Consider the following 15573-nt stretch of genomic DNA (forward strand, 5'->3'; position numbering starts at 1 on the left):
CCGGAGCCGGCGGAGGGAGAGGGGCGCGACGCCCCCCCGCCGCCACCGCCTGGAAGTTGCCGGAGCTCTCCCTGTTGCCAGCGCCGCCGCCCCTCGCGGCAGGGCGGCAGCGGGGGTCCCGGCGCCCCCTCTCGCCCTCGCCCTCCGGGCTGCCGCCGTGCCCCGGGACCCCGGCGGTGGATGCGCCCGCCCCGGCCCGCGCAGCCCCCGGCGGCAGTGCAGGCAGCGCAGCCCGGCGGGGCGGCGGCGGTCCCCGCCGGCCTGGGGGAGCACGGGCAGCTTCCGCGGGCCGAGGTCGCGGGGCGCTCGGCGGCCACCAGCCATGGGGTGTAGTGAGGTGAGGGCATTGCTCTGGAGAGTCGGCCTCTTCCTCCCCCTGCTGACAGCGCGCCCCGCCGCCGCCGGGCACGTCGCCAGCAACCACGGTAAGTGAGGGCGGCCGCGGGTGCGCTGCGTTGCGGGCTCCCCGCAACTTTCCGCCGGGCGACGGCTGTGAGGGAGGGTCGGCACCTCCGGCCGCCAGCTCGGCCTCTCCCGGCCGCGGATGGGGCCACAGGGATGCGGGGCCACAGGGATGCGGGGCCACAGGGACGCGGGGCCACAGGGATGCGGGGCCACAGGGATGCGGGACCGGGCGCCTCCCGGCGGCCACCCCTTCCTGCCGCCCCCAAAAGTTGGGCGCTTGCGGCCAGAGGAGTAGCGGGGCTCCGCTGCCCACCCCGCCCCGGCAGGGCGAGCTGCCGGCCCCCGCCGGGGATAACTCCGCGGCTGCCGGCAGCTCTCCACGGTCGCGCCGGGCACCCTCAGCCGCCGGGGTGTGGGACTGAGAGCAGGGAACCGAAAGTTACCTCCCGGCGAGGTGGAGCGGTAGCATCATTTTACTTGATCTGTGGGTTTAAGGTTTGCTTCGGTCCTGCCGAACGCAAAGCCCTTCAGAATGGGTTTGAGAGAGCTCATCGCGCCTTAGGGGGAATTGCTGCTGGTGAGCAAACTGTTAAAAGGTGCCTGGCTGTCCTTAACCCCTAATCTCTGCACGCTACGGGCTGATTGTCGGAAAAAAAAACCCCATTTGGGATCTTTGTAACAGGTGCATTCTCATCAGGTCTCACTGAAGACGGTATTTTAATTCTTTGGGTTGTAAGGTGTGCGCTTAAGAAAAGTACCTCCGGATTAAGAAGGGAATCATTCTGTTTATAGAAATAAAAATGTGTAGCACACGCCGAAGATAAAATATTTTGTTAGGAAGAGCTGAAGAAAGGAGCCCAGACCTGATTATGAAACATCACACTATATGTTATCAAATATCTGGATAGAGCAGAGAATTTCCTGAACTGCTTGTTTTATGTACATTTCTCTATTTAAGTTGCAGAGGATGCATCTGCTTCTAAAGTATGAGTCTTCTGTACCTTTAACATTATTTTTGTGCAATCTGGCTTTTTTTGGGTTTTAGTGTGATGTGACTGAAAATACAGGAACTGAAGGGTAGCTCTAAATGTTGCTGCTGACAGGAATTTCAAGGAGTGTTGAAATTGGCAATGATGGAAAGTAATGGGGAAAGAAAACAAACTGGGTTTAGTCGTGGAGTACTATCAAATATACGGTTCATGTGTTTTCACATTTTTGTTCGGCAGTTTGTTTTCAGTGTTCTTTGTAACCACCTCAGTACAGTAAAATCAGAGAATAAGATCTCTAGAGAATGGGGGAGAACCATGGTATGGCCACAAAGCCCCTGTGCCATCAGGGTGAGTTACGGCAAGGACATTCCGACTTAGTATGATTCCTTTATCTCTCCCATGCTGAATGTGATGAATAATTCCAGTTTGTAATTGTAGAGCCTACAATCGTATCAAGGCTGATTTTTGCCCTTTCTTAAGTCTTGGAAGACATCAGACTCTCATGGTGGCACAACCCAGTTTTCCTTTGATGTCACAGCCATTAGTGCATGCTAATGTCTGCTGCGTTACCGTAAGGCCTAACATGACACATGGATGTGATTTTAAAAAATATATATATATTCTTGGTGTTGTAGAATAGCTAAGGCAGCATAATAGCATCAAAGGCAAAGAGTTTTTATCAAATAATGCAGCTAAGATTAGGTTTCTAAACTAGTGTTTGATATTCTGGGATTAAATCAGTAGTGTTTAAATAGTGTTTTAAAAGGTGAGCAAAGGATGGGGAAAAGTTATCAAAGTATGTCAGGGATGAAGTGGTTTCTTGATGTTGATGTAACTTTTCCTAACAAGGTCAGGTGTTGTGGTGTTGGCTGCAAGAGAGTACTGGTGAATTTCCTAACTGCTGAGTAACCTCTTTTTTTGCACGTTGCTTCCAAACTTCAGTAGAACAAGCAGCCTCTTACCTTTGGCACTGCCATATCACCATAGAAAACAAGTAATAAATACAGCTCACTAAATATAACCCAACAAAACCCAAGTGAACTGAAAATAGACTGAATTAATACAGGTGCTGTAATACACACACCCCCACCTGGTTAATAAAATGCTAGCAAAAAGAGTCTGCTTTTAATGATAACTTCTTCTAAATCCAGGAATTTAAGGAAAGGAAGTTACTACAATAAAAAAGTTGCCCTTTGTGGAAACACTTAAATGTGGAAGGTTAAAATGCCGGTTACTAACACTTGGAATCCCAGCTGCAAAGTACTGTTTTAAATCTTGTGAGGAAACATAATTTCTTTAAATTTTCCTGAAGTGATATTTTCAGCATGCATGTGTTGAAAACACCTTTGCAATAATTGCTGTTGGGTTTTCACTAATAATTATTACAACTATTAACTTTGCTATCTGTTACATTTTGTCTTCTTTTTTGTGTTCAGAAACAGACCAGCATTAATACTAAATTGCAAAGCAATGTTTTGTTTGGGTCTCTTGATTGTTTGGGTGAAAAGGATGGAAATAGGTTTATTAATCTGATTTGGTAAACAGACAGGTCTCCCACTTCGTTCTTACTGGATTGTTTCCTGTTATTAAAGAGGGATTTTCAGAAAAATAATATACTCTGGTCTTATAAATTGTTATTATAACCATGCTGGGATTAATCTTTTTTGTTCTTGTCAAACAGAAAGAACTACATATGTTTTTATACAGCTCTAAGGCTCTTAGGTTGTCATTCTTCAGCCAGTAAATCAATGCGTGGTGTCTTAGAGAATCTGTAGCAAGGCAGGCACAAACAATACTATTGACAGGGAAGTGAACTTACTCATCTTCATGGAGTGATCAGTTCAAAAACATATTATGACCATGCCAAGGGCTATTTTTTACTGCTCAGAAAAACCCTGTAGGGTGGGCAAGGCCATGGAATTGCATAGGAGCAGTGAGCACTGCAGTATTTGGCAGAACTGCTTGGAACAGAGGGCTCAGTTAATGGTGGAGGTTGAGTGAATGTTCATACAGATTTTCAATGGTTGTCCATGACATCCAGTATGAACAGGTTACTGTGCAAGATCTCAGCGTGCCGTGGTGTAGCTTTGCTCTTTGCTTGCTAGAACACAATGAATTGGGCAATTGCTGTCAGACCTAAAATTACAGATAATGGCAGCTGACCTGTGCAGTTCCTTATGCAAAACATGTGGGACGTTTTAAGATAAAGGTCATACCAGGTAATGGCTCAACAGTTTCCTGTGCTAAGCATGCACACATGAATGTTTCTACATACATAAAAATGAGAAAACATATTTGTTTCTTCATATATGTAAACCAGAAAGAGTTTCTGTACCCTGGCTCCTTTCAGGTTGTATCTCCCATTATCTTATCACTAGACAATTAATTCCTGAAGCCAACTACAGAACTTGCAGAGTTTCTAATGCATCCTGCCTATCAGTGAAGTGTAAAAAAGCTGTTGCGTTTTCAGTTTCCGGGTGTCATTACTTCTTGTGAGGTTATGCAAGGTTGGTCTTTCTATTCATACCTCTAGAAAGCACCTGCATTCATTTTTTTCTTCTAACAGTAAAAAAAGTTGAAATAAGAAATAATGTCAAATGTCAGTTCTGAAATTCATACAGCCTTTATTTTCACAATGATTAGACTTGATGTAAATTGGGTAGCTCCAAGTAGGTAATAAAGCTTTTTGATTCTGGTAGTAAAATATCGGGTAGATTATTAATGACCTTGAGGTATTCATCAAAGAGGTTGGCTCATTTTTATTTGCATATTTATTTTTACAGAAGTGCCATCTACCACATACAGGCACTCTTTCTGAATACAGAACTCAGAATTTCTTCTGAGTAGCAATAAGGAGACCAAGGACTAAGTGTAGAGAGACGGAACTTTTCTCTGAATGAAGCTGATGTTTTACTGCTAGAGGATATCTCTTTGAGGACTTAAAGTACTGTAAAAAGGCTGTGCTGCTGCCTGTGTTGTGCTAGTCCCGGTGAATTCTGCTGTTCAGTTGTCCAGCTCACACTTCAATGAGCTTTTACGTTATTACAAAAACATGAGAAAATTAAATAAACAAAGCCAGTTAATGTGTGTCATTCCCTTTTCAGCATGCAGATAAAATCAGGAGCAGAATCATACTTCAGTTTCAAGTTCTTAAGAAACTTTTAAGAACATTTTTACCAGTGTGTAAAATCCCACATCCATATGGACTTGTGTGCTAATGAAGACCTGGGAACCTCTGCAGTTGTAGATATGCATGAAATGACTTGTTATCCAAAAGCCTGTATTTTTCTGCCATGAAATGAACAGATTTGCAATTAATGGTTCAGGACACATTCCTGGTGTTGTATTTGGCAGTACTGAGTGCTGTCTGGATATGAAGGTTTTTTTGGACAAATGAGCATGATTGGCATGGAAATATTAAATATTAATAAATGCATAGCTTAAGCAGATACAGTTTAAAAACTAAATCAGTGCAGTAGTTTTCATGTAATTTACAGGAGTGAAAACACCACAGAGGAATTGAAGTGTTTCCTGAAGTTTACAAATTTAACTATCTGGTCAGACATCACTCCCTCTGGGAGGTCAAAAAGTTTACCAAAGAAAAAGAATGAAAAAGCATGTAGGAAATTGAGTTTTTCTTATTAAAATCTCTTCTGTGTTTCCAGATAGATACTTTTAGTTCATTACTTGGCATGAGGGCTTGTTTAGGATATCTGATGTTAGAATTTTCACTTGAGAATTTTAGGAAAGCCTAGAAGTTCAATAAGTTCTTTGTCAGTAATATACAGAGTAAGTCAATACCCATTTTGTTGGCTTTTTTTTTTCTTTTTTGATGAAAAGTCTAATGTTTAAAAATCTCATTTTACTGATTAGGGATTTGGGGAAAATTATGCATGTGTACAATATGGGAAGCATTTTACTGTTCTTATATCCCAACATAGTATAGCTGCTTTAGGATATATTCCTATTCCAGCTGTGTGTGTTAGCTGGAATGTTTCATTAGGATCCTTGGATTTCCCCAACTTGACATTGACACAAAGATGAGGCTGGCCTTGTGTTTGATATGCCCATTAACATGCTGAACTCTGTGACAGGGAGAATGATAAAATAGATAGAAATAGACAAGTTTGGATAAATTATTTATCCAAAATCTATCCTGACCTCCAGAAGCCATGTTACAGTGCAGGAGAGGTGAACAAAAAACTATCTGTTGTGAACAATACGCCTTCAGAAGCTGGTTTTTAACTTGTAAATGATATGTCAATCTTTATGGTAAGGTGTTAGAACTGAGAATTACTGCTGAAAAGATGTCTCTCACATGATAAAAACACAATTTTTTTCAGTATGTCTTTCTGGACCATACAAAAGTGATTAAAATTCAACAGTGAAATTATCTTTAGCTTGTTCCTTTCTCATAATCCCCTTAGTCTTCCTAACACTTATTCCAGCTATCCTTATTTTAGTTCCAAGGATGCTTTTGTTATTAATATTGCAACACCTTTTGTGTAGGTTGGCTATTGATCATTCCCACATCTAAGAACCAGTCTGCTCAAAATAATCATTGAAGAGAAATCACTTCAGTTAATCCAGCAGCCATTTGTGACCTCAGTGCTAATTTTAATGTGTTACAGAGCAAAGCTTGGAGACCAATCATGACTTTAAATAAACTGCATGTTTTATAGCTGAAGCTTGCTAATCCATTGTATTAAAAAACCCTAAAAGCCAAAACAAAACCCAAAATCATCTCAGCAAAACCCAAACCCCCTAAAGATTTTCCAAGTCAGTAGGAAAGTTCTGCTGATTTTTCTCACCCACACAACATAATATTTCTTGAAGTTAGCATTTCTCTCACTTACTGTCTTGGGTATCTGTGTTCGGACTAAATTCTACCACCCTGTAAAAAAAAAAAAAAAAAAGCTGCTGAATACCTTGATAATTAATAATTAGAGATTTGTTACTTTTAATAAATGAAGGTATTTTAATGAGGCTGTAGATAGTTTTATGGATAATAAACCCTGCCCAAATATGCATGGGTGTTGCCCACCCCCCCAGTTTATGATACTGTACAAACTGTTTTCTGCTCTTTAAACAATTGTTTTACAGTAGGTCATAGTACTCCTCCGCCTTCAAGCCAGCAGCTACTATTACTTTCTTTTATGGATCTATTCAAGTTCTAAATATATAAAGCTTCCTGTGTTTTTAAAGGATGTTAGGGGTATTTTGATCTTTAAATTAAGACTAGAGTAAAAAAATGTTGTAAAATTATTGACTGACCATTTCTTTTGACAGTCAAGTAGGGCCAGGTCTTTAAAATTCAAAAGCACTTATTTCATGAGGAGATTAGATTAAAAATAAAAAGTCCTTTCTGTAGAATCATCTGAGGATTTAAAATGTATTTTGTCTCTAAATAGAAATTCCTGGTTTGTGTTTAGGTAGATTTCTAGGAAGCTGACAGATTTTTTTTCCTCCTGAGAGGTGGTTTCATTTGCTGTAAGGTATCTGAGTCCCAGACACTCTTTGAAGGTGTCTGGTGTTTCCTGGCAGATTCTCCAAGAGGAGCGGTATCCCATTGATGAGGGGAAGTGGGACAGCACAAGCGATACTTAGGTGAGAAGCAGTGACATAAACACAGCAATCCAGAGGGAACATTTCAATATCTGGGTATGTTAACTGCATTGATAACACAGCTTTCCTTCATGCCAGCATGTTTATGCCATTACACAAGTTTTAGATTAAAATAGTCAGTGCTGTGGCACTTCAGTGCAGAAGGAAGGTGGGCAGCAGGCACCATGTGTGACAACCTCCTGTGGAGGTGCACCTACAGAATAAGAACATAGTTAAAAGATGAATTTGCTGGGAGCTCCACTGCCTCAATCCATTTAATGGCTTCTGCACCTAGAACAAAAGGGGAAAAGTCACATACAGCAAACAGTATCATTGATGCATGTAATGAGTGATTTGTTTTGGCTAGGGACCCTTGGTTAGAGTGCACTTGCTGCTGTAATTTGTATTCTCTGACTGCTGGTTGCTTCTTGCTTAAAATAAAGGAATAAAAGAGCTAAATAGAAAGCATTCCATAAGATAATGCACTAGCATTTTAATCGGGGTAAAGTTATCTTTCTGAATGTTCCCAGGCTAATTTTCTCAGTGGGATTCACCTGCTGATTTAAAATCAAATTTTATAGAAAAAACTTTCGCTAAAATTTAGAATTGTTCAAACATATTTTGGACATATTAAAAAATATCAAAGGAGACCTAGCCATTTTCTTCTGCAGTGCTTCCAGTATTTGTGGCTGGAAATTGATTGCATGGAAAGCATTTAGATGAAGGATTCATATTTCAAAATGTGGTTTGAATCCAGCACTTTCTGCTAAACCAAGTGGGACCATATAAAATTCCACAGTCCTTGTGTGCACAGTCCAGTTTTGTGTGGCTGCTGAAAACCTTTGAAAAGGAAAGCAAGGGAAATGTAAAACCTTTGTCTCTGGTAGATTGATTTTGTTTGTACTACAGAAGTTGCTGAACACTTCCATGCCAGAATGATACACTAGAAACACGCACTCAGAGGGTTATTTTAGATTTAATAATTTAGTTGAGTGGACTTTATTTTTTAGAGGAACATTTAATTTAGGTAAAAATGAATACCGTTAGCATTTAGGTATGGAGAAACATGATGAGAGCTGTGGCACACAGCTTCTCAGCCAAACTCTCACTCAGCTTCCATCAGATGCAATGGGAACCCAAAATCTATTGTGAAGAGACAAAACTAGGAACGCTTACCCTGTGATTTTGGTAAAAATGTCATTAAATTACAGATTTACACTGAATTTCAGAAAGAGTTAACCTAACTCTCTTAAGAAACATAGATACACATCTCATGCTAAGGGTAAGAATTTGCTTTTGTAAGATGGTGTTGTATTAAAAGGAAGGAGTGACACTACAGATGGAAAAATGGTCCCACTAGAGACAGGTATCATAAAAGCTGCATCTGAAGAAGTCTGGGATTGCAAAAGGCAACCAGAAAATCACATAATATTCCACATTTAACGGTTCCTCTTGACAGAGGTGAATATAATGATATTAACATATACTCCAGTTTTCCTACAGACTAGCTAAAGGGCATCCCATCTAGTGTAGAAAGGTGAATGCTGGTGGCTGGAAGGAATCCACCAGCATTTTTCGTCACTGTTGTTTAATCCAAGGCTCTGTGCAAACTTTAGGCTGCACAGAGAGTTCTTTTTTCAGTGTTGGATCTCTTCAAAACTACTATTTTCACAATATTCTTTTGAATAAGCCTTCATGTCTTCATAGCACTGATCTGAGGAGAAGAGTTAAAGACCAAAGCTTTTGGTTCAGGTGACCAGCAGTCTGTGACACCCAGTGCAAATTCCAAGGAATTAGTTTTTGATGTGCTCACATGTAGGTGGCAGAGGTAGATACAGCACCTTGGCTTTCAGTGTAGTCTTCAGTGAAACTCATTTTTCTTCCTGTCCATAACAAAGTTGTTCTCTGCTAGGTGCACTGTCTTCCTGTTTTAAAATCCATGATGTATCAAAACCCAGTCTCTCAAAATGGTCACTGAAGATGAAGTAGATTTGTAGCACACAAATTAAAGACCTGAAACTTTCTTGCCATTTTGAGTACTTGGTGTCTTAAGAGCCTTCCTGAGGGCAAGGCATGAACCTCACAGCAGGAAGCTTGGCCAGCTGGCCCAGGGAGCTGTTTGACTCCCACTCTCACGGGAACCAGCTCTCTTTGATGGAGACTCTGAGCCACAGGGACTACTTCAGCTCTGGCTTTTCCTGACTTCTGAGTGTGGGACTTGCTAATCCCATTAGTGTAAAAATTTAGGTAATACAAACTTTCCTTTTCTACTGCTAATTTTATATTCTGAAGCTTCATTTTTTTTCTCTCCCCCTCTTCAACTATCATTCACATAGGGTGCTTTATTTAGATTGACAGTGTAATCCTCTACCAAATGATCTGAATTACTTAAGGCAAGAGAGCTGCCAACTTCCAGGCTGTAAGCATTAGATGATAATGAACACATGCACCTTGCCAGTAAATTACATGAAGCAGCAAAGGAATTTTGAAACTTGCATTTTCCATGTTTAAACTCCATGTTTAGAAGGCAAAAAATGGTGTTGGAAGTTCAAAGAGTTGAGTAACAAGAGCCATAACCATAGAGGAGGTTGGTGGAGGTCACCCTTGTAGGGAGTTTCTGAGGCTGTTCCTTTCTCATGGCATCCCTTCAGCATCACTGAGTACATGAAAAGTTCCAGTAGTGCTTATCCTATTCACTTTACCACTAATAATTTGCCTTACAAATTGTGTAATGAGTAGTTTGGATTTTAAGTAATGTCCCGAGGCCTTAGCATTAGTAGGTTTCAATTGCTTTAAAGCAAATTAGGAAATTATTTTTAATAGCTCTAGTCTGACAGATGCATTTTATACTTGAGAGATGTGCCTGAAGAAATAAAAGCTGATGGAAATTTGTGCCGTAGATGAATATTTTGAAAACAAAAAAGATCAATAATAGATTAGGCTTGATTAGATGTTGACATTTAGAACTGTATATAGATTACACTAAATCTAGTGACAACAGTGTTCTTCTTGATTTGCATTTGTTCCTCCATTTGTGGTTCAGGTGGATCATGGGACACACATTGTAAAGGTTAATGGATAAATTACAATGTAGCTCATCTGATTGTTCAGGCTTCAGCCTGGAGACCTGGATGGTTTATAATCTAGTTTGTTTTATGTAGAACAGAAATTAATTCTTTTTCTATGAAATTCTGAATTGCTTGAAGGTTTAGATGAGTCCAAAATACCCCTACAATTTCTGAGTTTTGATAAAACCACTGAATCATGGTGTGGCTGCAGCGATAGAGATCCTGGTCTGGTCTTTCTTTTCTCTCCCGAGCTGTCAGTATTATTTCCATGTTATTTGACTAAATGTGAAATGTGGCCCTTTGATAAAAAGGTCATTGTAAAAACCCTGTGGAGATGTTTGGCCTAAGTATCTTCTTCACTTGTACACATACCTCAAAACAGGAGTTTTCGATGTGCTCTGTTAGCAGATAATTTACATTAGTGTTCCCTACAGCTTTCCTTACCACCCCCCAGTGTAGTTAGTAACTACATGTGTCAGTGTTGGTGGAATCAAATGACTTCATTTTTGTAAGGGACTCACTCTGTTAAATTGGAAGGTTCTAGTAATTCACCTGAAATTCCAGAAGTGGGAATAAATGAATGAAAAAATCCCCAAATAGCCAAATATTTTTCCTGCACAAAGGTAATTTACTGTATGTCCCTTTGCAAGCATGGATGGCTGAAGTGAATCATATGGAACTGCACTGAGTTGTGTAAATAAAATCAAGGATACACTGTAATTCAGTGGTGCAGTATTTGGTTTATGTAAAATAATAACCTTCAGTTAACCACTGTTTAGTTAAGGGTCTTCTTTTTCTTAGTGTCTGTAGGAAAAGAAAAAGTTAATGAGTTCATGTTCAGTCTGTGGAAAGAGGGACTGAAGAACTGTTCAGTCTTTTGCACTGAAATATTTTAACTGTGATTTTGTCTGCTTGAGTCTTTCTCCGACCTAAGCTATTCTTTTCTGATATCTGGTGTTCTTATCTCCAGATGAGATGTGATTGCACTGAATTCAGTGAATGCATCATCCAAATTACCTGATTATTTGAGCTGCCAGATAGCAGCTCAGGTTGACTTCACAGTTATTCAACATGGACAAAAAAAAAATTACTTTGAATGTCTGGTTTCAGGGCCTTTATTTCATGGGACATGTGTTAAAAGCTTTTTGATCTGGTTTAAACTAAGAAAACTATAGAAAGAAATGAAGAAATAGTCTTGGAATGAAATGCTTTATGAATAAAGGAAAAAACTCTTTTTGGTGAGCTTCATGGAGGTAGTGTTCTTTGAGCAGAGAAACATTTATGCAGTTGTGAGGCACATCAGTACGATTTTCATTACACTGAAGTAATGAATTTTTATGACAAAAGCTAAAATAGCAGTGAGCTATCGTTTATTCAGATAGTGAGATGGTACTGTACATTTCTGATAAGGGAGAGGAGGGGAAGAAAATAGGAAGACGGAACAGAAGATAAAAAAACAATCTAACTTTCCTGACTTTCTTATGTGAATATTGTAATTTACAGAATGTTGAGTCTCGTCTGGTGGTTAAAAAAGAAGGTTTATATAACAATATGTCATACATAGCTGTAAGCATAGAGATTTGTAGACTCCAAACAGGTTCTAGTGCTTTTTAAAATGTACATAATTTTAAAAATACAAAAATTGAATTAATTCCAATGTGAAGTAGGAAAGAAATGTTACCAACTTGAGTCCATTGATTCTATTTTTTATTGCTGAAAACTGCTACAGTTCATAAAATGCAGTTTTACAGGCTATTAGTCCATAATGTGGATTATGCCCTTTGGACACTTACGTTTAAGATAAATGCAGTAGTTTGCAGAGATCTGTATTGAAATTCTGTGAGGGGAGTTCAATTATTATTTAAGTTCTTTTTACTGTGAACCAAAAGCAGATGGGTTGGAGGGAGAGGTGACCCTTGGCTTCCAAGACAGGAAATGAAATTAGCAGTGGAAGGAGCAGTTTATCATTCAGCAAGTGGCTTCATTTCCATGGCAGTGAGGAAAATATGTCACTGTACCATTACTGGCATTGAAAGCATTTTTAATTATTCTTGAGAGAAAGAGCTGTATTTGCATTATAGTAGTATGTGCCAAAATTATTTACGCTGCATTGAGGGGCTCTGTAGCAAAGGGTTGGGAAAAAGCTTTGTTACCACCATCAAATGCCTCCTGTGATGCTGTATACAATTATTAACTTTCACCTTAAATCTAGTTAAGGCATGTTCTCTCATTGCTCCTGGTGGAAAGTTGTTGTGAACTTCAGTGCTGTGAAATTCAAATACGTTTATGGGCTGCATTTATTAGTGAATGGTGCTTATTCATTTATGCTTGTGCTAGCATTGTCCCAAAGCTTAAGACCATCTTTCCATTCTCATTTTTTATCCAGCTCACTGTTGTAGGAGGAGTCACATCTCTTCTTTTGGGGTTTGGTGTGTGGTTTTTGTCTTTCATTTGAGATTTCTGATCTCTGTGACAGTTACAGTTGCCTTTGCTTATTCTTCATCCTGTTTAATTCACTCTTTCTTGAAAAAAAAAAGTGGCCAGGACCACATACACCTTTGCTGCTGAGATTTGACTGGTACTTTGTGCAACAGTAGTATTTTAACTTCGATGAATATTGGGCATTTTCTGGGATTTTTGTCTCCTTCATTCCCATGTTGTTGGATTGGTGCTTGGTTGGCTTGTCAGCAGTTAATATGAAGGTGGCTGCTGCTACACTCCTATTTCATAAAATAAATTCTATTCGGCTCCCTTTGGATTGTCTGATAATTCATATTTAATGTCCTTTCTTCTTTATTATCCCAGATAGCAAGAATTATTCCTTCTCTTCCAATAGTCCACGCCCCCCCAATAGAGTTTCAGCCTTTAGTTGAGTTGGCAATGCCTCCCAACTTTTCCATGAAAAAAAACCCATTAGACCAAGCCTATCCTGGTCAAGAACATTACTTTAAAAAGAAATAATAACAGCCTCGTGACTTATTTCTGAGGAATTGCACCATGAATTCCACAGTTAAATCCATCTCAAAACCATGCCTTTTATGAACTTGCTCACGTTTAGCTGTATTTAAAGCAGCTAAAAAACTCTTTTACAACTTGTTTTAGTTGCCTAACCCAGTCTTATTTCTGACATTTATACAATGAAATGTACATTATAAGCTAAAATGTTCACTACCAATGTGGTGTTGTTGCACAAACAGCAATTTAATGATATCTTAAAAGAAAACATAAGTAATTTTTATAGATTCAAACCACTTCTTGGTTTGTATAATTATGAATTAATGCTGAAGAAGTACTGCTTTCGTGAAGTCAAATTGAATAAAATTATCCTCAAATTCAGCTGTAATTTTACCTTAATGCATTATGATTCCTTTTTCTTCCTTAATTTGATTCTGCTTGGCTATTAGGATTGCTCAGTGCTTACTCTGTTATATTGCTTTTAGATCAAGTAAATTGAGCTGTGTAGCAATATAAAAGATAATATTTATTGTTATAAATCTGGTATTTACACAAACGAAACATCTTAAAATTCCCCTTTCATGTGTTTTAAATTAAGTATGAGATTTAAATCACTCGATCTGATTGAGAGCAAGCACTGGAAATGAAGGGACCGTGGGCAATCAAAAAAGCACACTGAGATTCCGATCAAGGCATTCATTACTAGTGATGGGAAACTGCACTAAACAATAATTGATTGCATTTGTGGAGAATGTAAAGCAACCTGCCATGAGAAAATAATTCTGTTCATAGGCTGAGAATTATTTTGAACAGGTGGGAAAGTAGGAGTGTTTCCAGTTGCTCAGGTAAGGTGGTTGCAAGCTCTAGTAATAAAGGAGGCTTTAGATCAATCAGTGTGAGTTTATGAACTTTGTGTGACAAATCAGTATTCAGTTTTTGTCGCAGTGACCGCTCTCCTCAGCCGGGCCAGCACCTGCGGTGTGCGGCAGCAGCGGGGAGGAGCCGAAGGCTCCAGGCTTTAAAGCTGCTCCTCTGGAGCAGGAAAGCTGAAGCTCCAGGTGCTGTGGCTGTCAGCAACCCCAATGAGGGAGAAGATAAGCTGTGCGGAGGGCTGCCTTTGGATACAGCCTCATGTTCACGGCCCAAAAGGAGCCGAGAGAGCCAAGCCCAGAGCAGCTCTGTGAAACACCTTATAAAGGAAGGTGTTACAGCGGGGGATGGCCCGACAGGGGACCAATAGGGGTCTTTGGGGGAGGGATATGGACAGGGATAGACATTCAGGTGGATCAATAGTCTCGAGGGGTGGAGGGAAAGGAATCACATGCCCCAATGGGGCATCGAGGTTTAGGGGATTTCCAAGAGGGGAGGTATCCGAGGGGGCAGGGTCTCGGGGGATTGACGGGGACCATAGAAGGGTAATTAGGGAGGGCTCAGGTGACAGACACAGAACAATCCAGAACTCCAGGAGGGGTTTGGGTGATTGATAGGGAAGGTGCCAGAACAAGGGGAGGGGATAACCATATTGGGAGCACTGGGGGAGCGGCTTGGATCTGGGGTAGACCAACTGGGAGTAGGAGTGGGGAAGGTAGGGATGAACCATTGGGATACAGAAAACATATGAAAATACAATAAAAACATGGCATCACCACAAATTTTACATGCTATCCCCTTTAAAGTAGCACTTTTAACTAGGGATGTAATCATATACTTAATTTTAACCATAAAGTATTTCCTTAACACTGATTTTCTCCGCCTGACTCCTTATAATCCTCGATAGTTCTTTTTACAGGCCAAAATAAATCCCCATACACGAGGTAAGAAAATGCTTGGCCTGAAACTATTCATAGATCCAACCGTGTCAATTTAATGTATGCTAACTCTATCAAGGATATTGTTTATTCCAGAATAACTCTGTCATTAATGAAAATGAAACCTTGCTTCTTGCCTTCTGCCATGCAGTCTGAAATAAGAAGTGAAGACAGCTTTAGTTGTCTTAGTTTTAGTATGTCTGGTAAATTGCTGTATTTTGAAAGACAGCGATTTAGAATTTTACACTAATCAGTTACTGATGACATATTTTGGATTCTAGCTACAGTTGTGGTGACAAGTTGTTTTAATGAAGGCAAATGTGTGCAAAACCTGTTAGCTGTATCCACATTCCAGCTCCTGCCTCATTCCTGATGTGCAAAGAATAATGATGTTTCTTCTTAACAGTGTTCATTGTCTTCCTGTACAGCCTTTAAATGTTACCACTTTTCAGTACCTCTTCTGCATTCTCCAATCCCTCTTTTCCTTCAGCTCCAGTTCTGCCTTCTGTTATGAATTTTTTTTTTTTTTTTTTTTTTTTTTTTTTTTTTTTTTTTTTTTTTGGCTTTTGAACATAACATCTCTCTTCCTCTCTGGTTTAAATTGAAGGAGGGTAGATTTAGACTGGATATAAAGAGGAGATTCCTTACTGGGAGGGTGGTGAAAGACTGCCACAGGTTGCCCAGAGAAACTGTGGATGCCCCATCCCTAGAAGTGTTCAAGGGCAGGTTGGATGGGGTTTGGAG

General features: G+C 40.0%; 1 protein-coding gene across 1 annotated transcript in view; it reads left to right on the forward strand.

Moving 5' to 3' along the window:
- Positions 1 to 319: 319 nt before the first annotated feature.
- The window catches only part of EPHA6 (EPH receptor A6), a gene marked incomplete at its 3' end in the record, with an annotated part of 381057 nt that continues 365803 nt past the window's right edge, over positions 320 to 15573 (forward strand). The window contains exon 1 of the mRNA XM_082277981.1: positions 320 to 425. Within this exon, the coding sequence (XP_082134107.1) occupies positions 323 to 425 (103 nt within the window). The 5' untranslated portion in view covers positions 320 to 322. The remainder of the gene's footprint in view (positions 426 to 15573) is intronic.

Source organism: Coloeus monedula (genome assembly GCF_965178545.1).
Source record: "Coloeus monedula genome assembly, chromosome: 3".
NCBI lineage: Eukaryota > Metazoa > Chordata > Aves > Passeriformes > Corvidae > Coloeus > Coloeus monedula.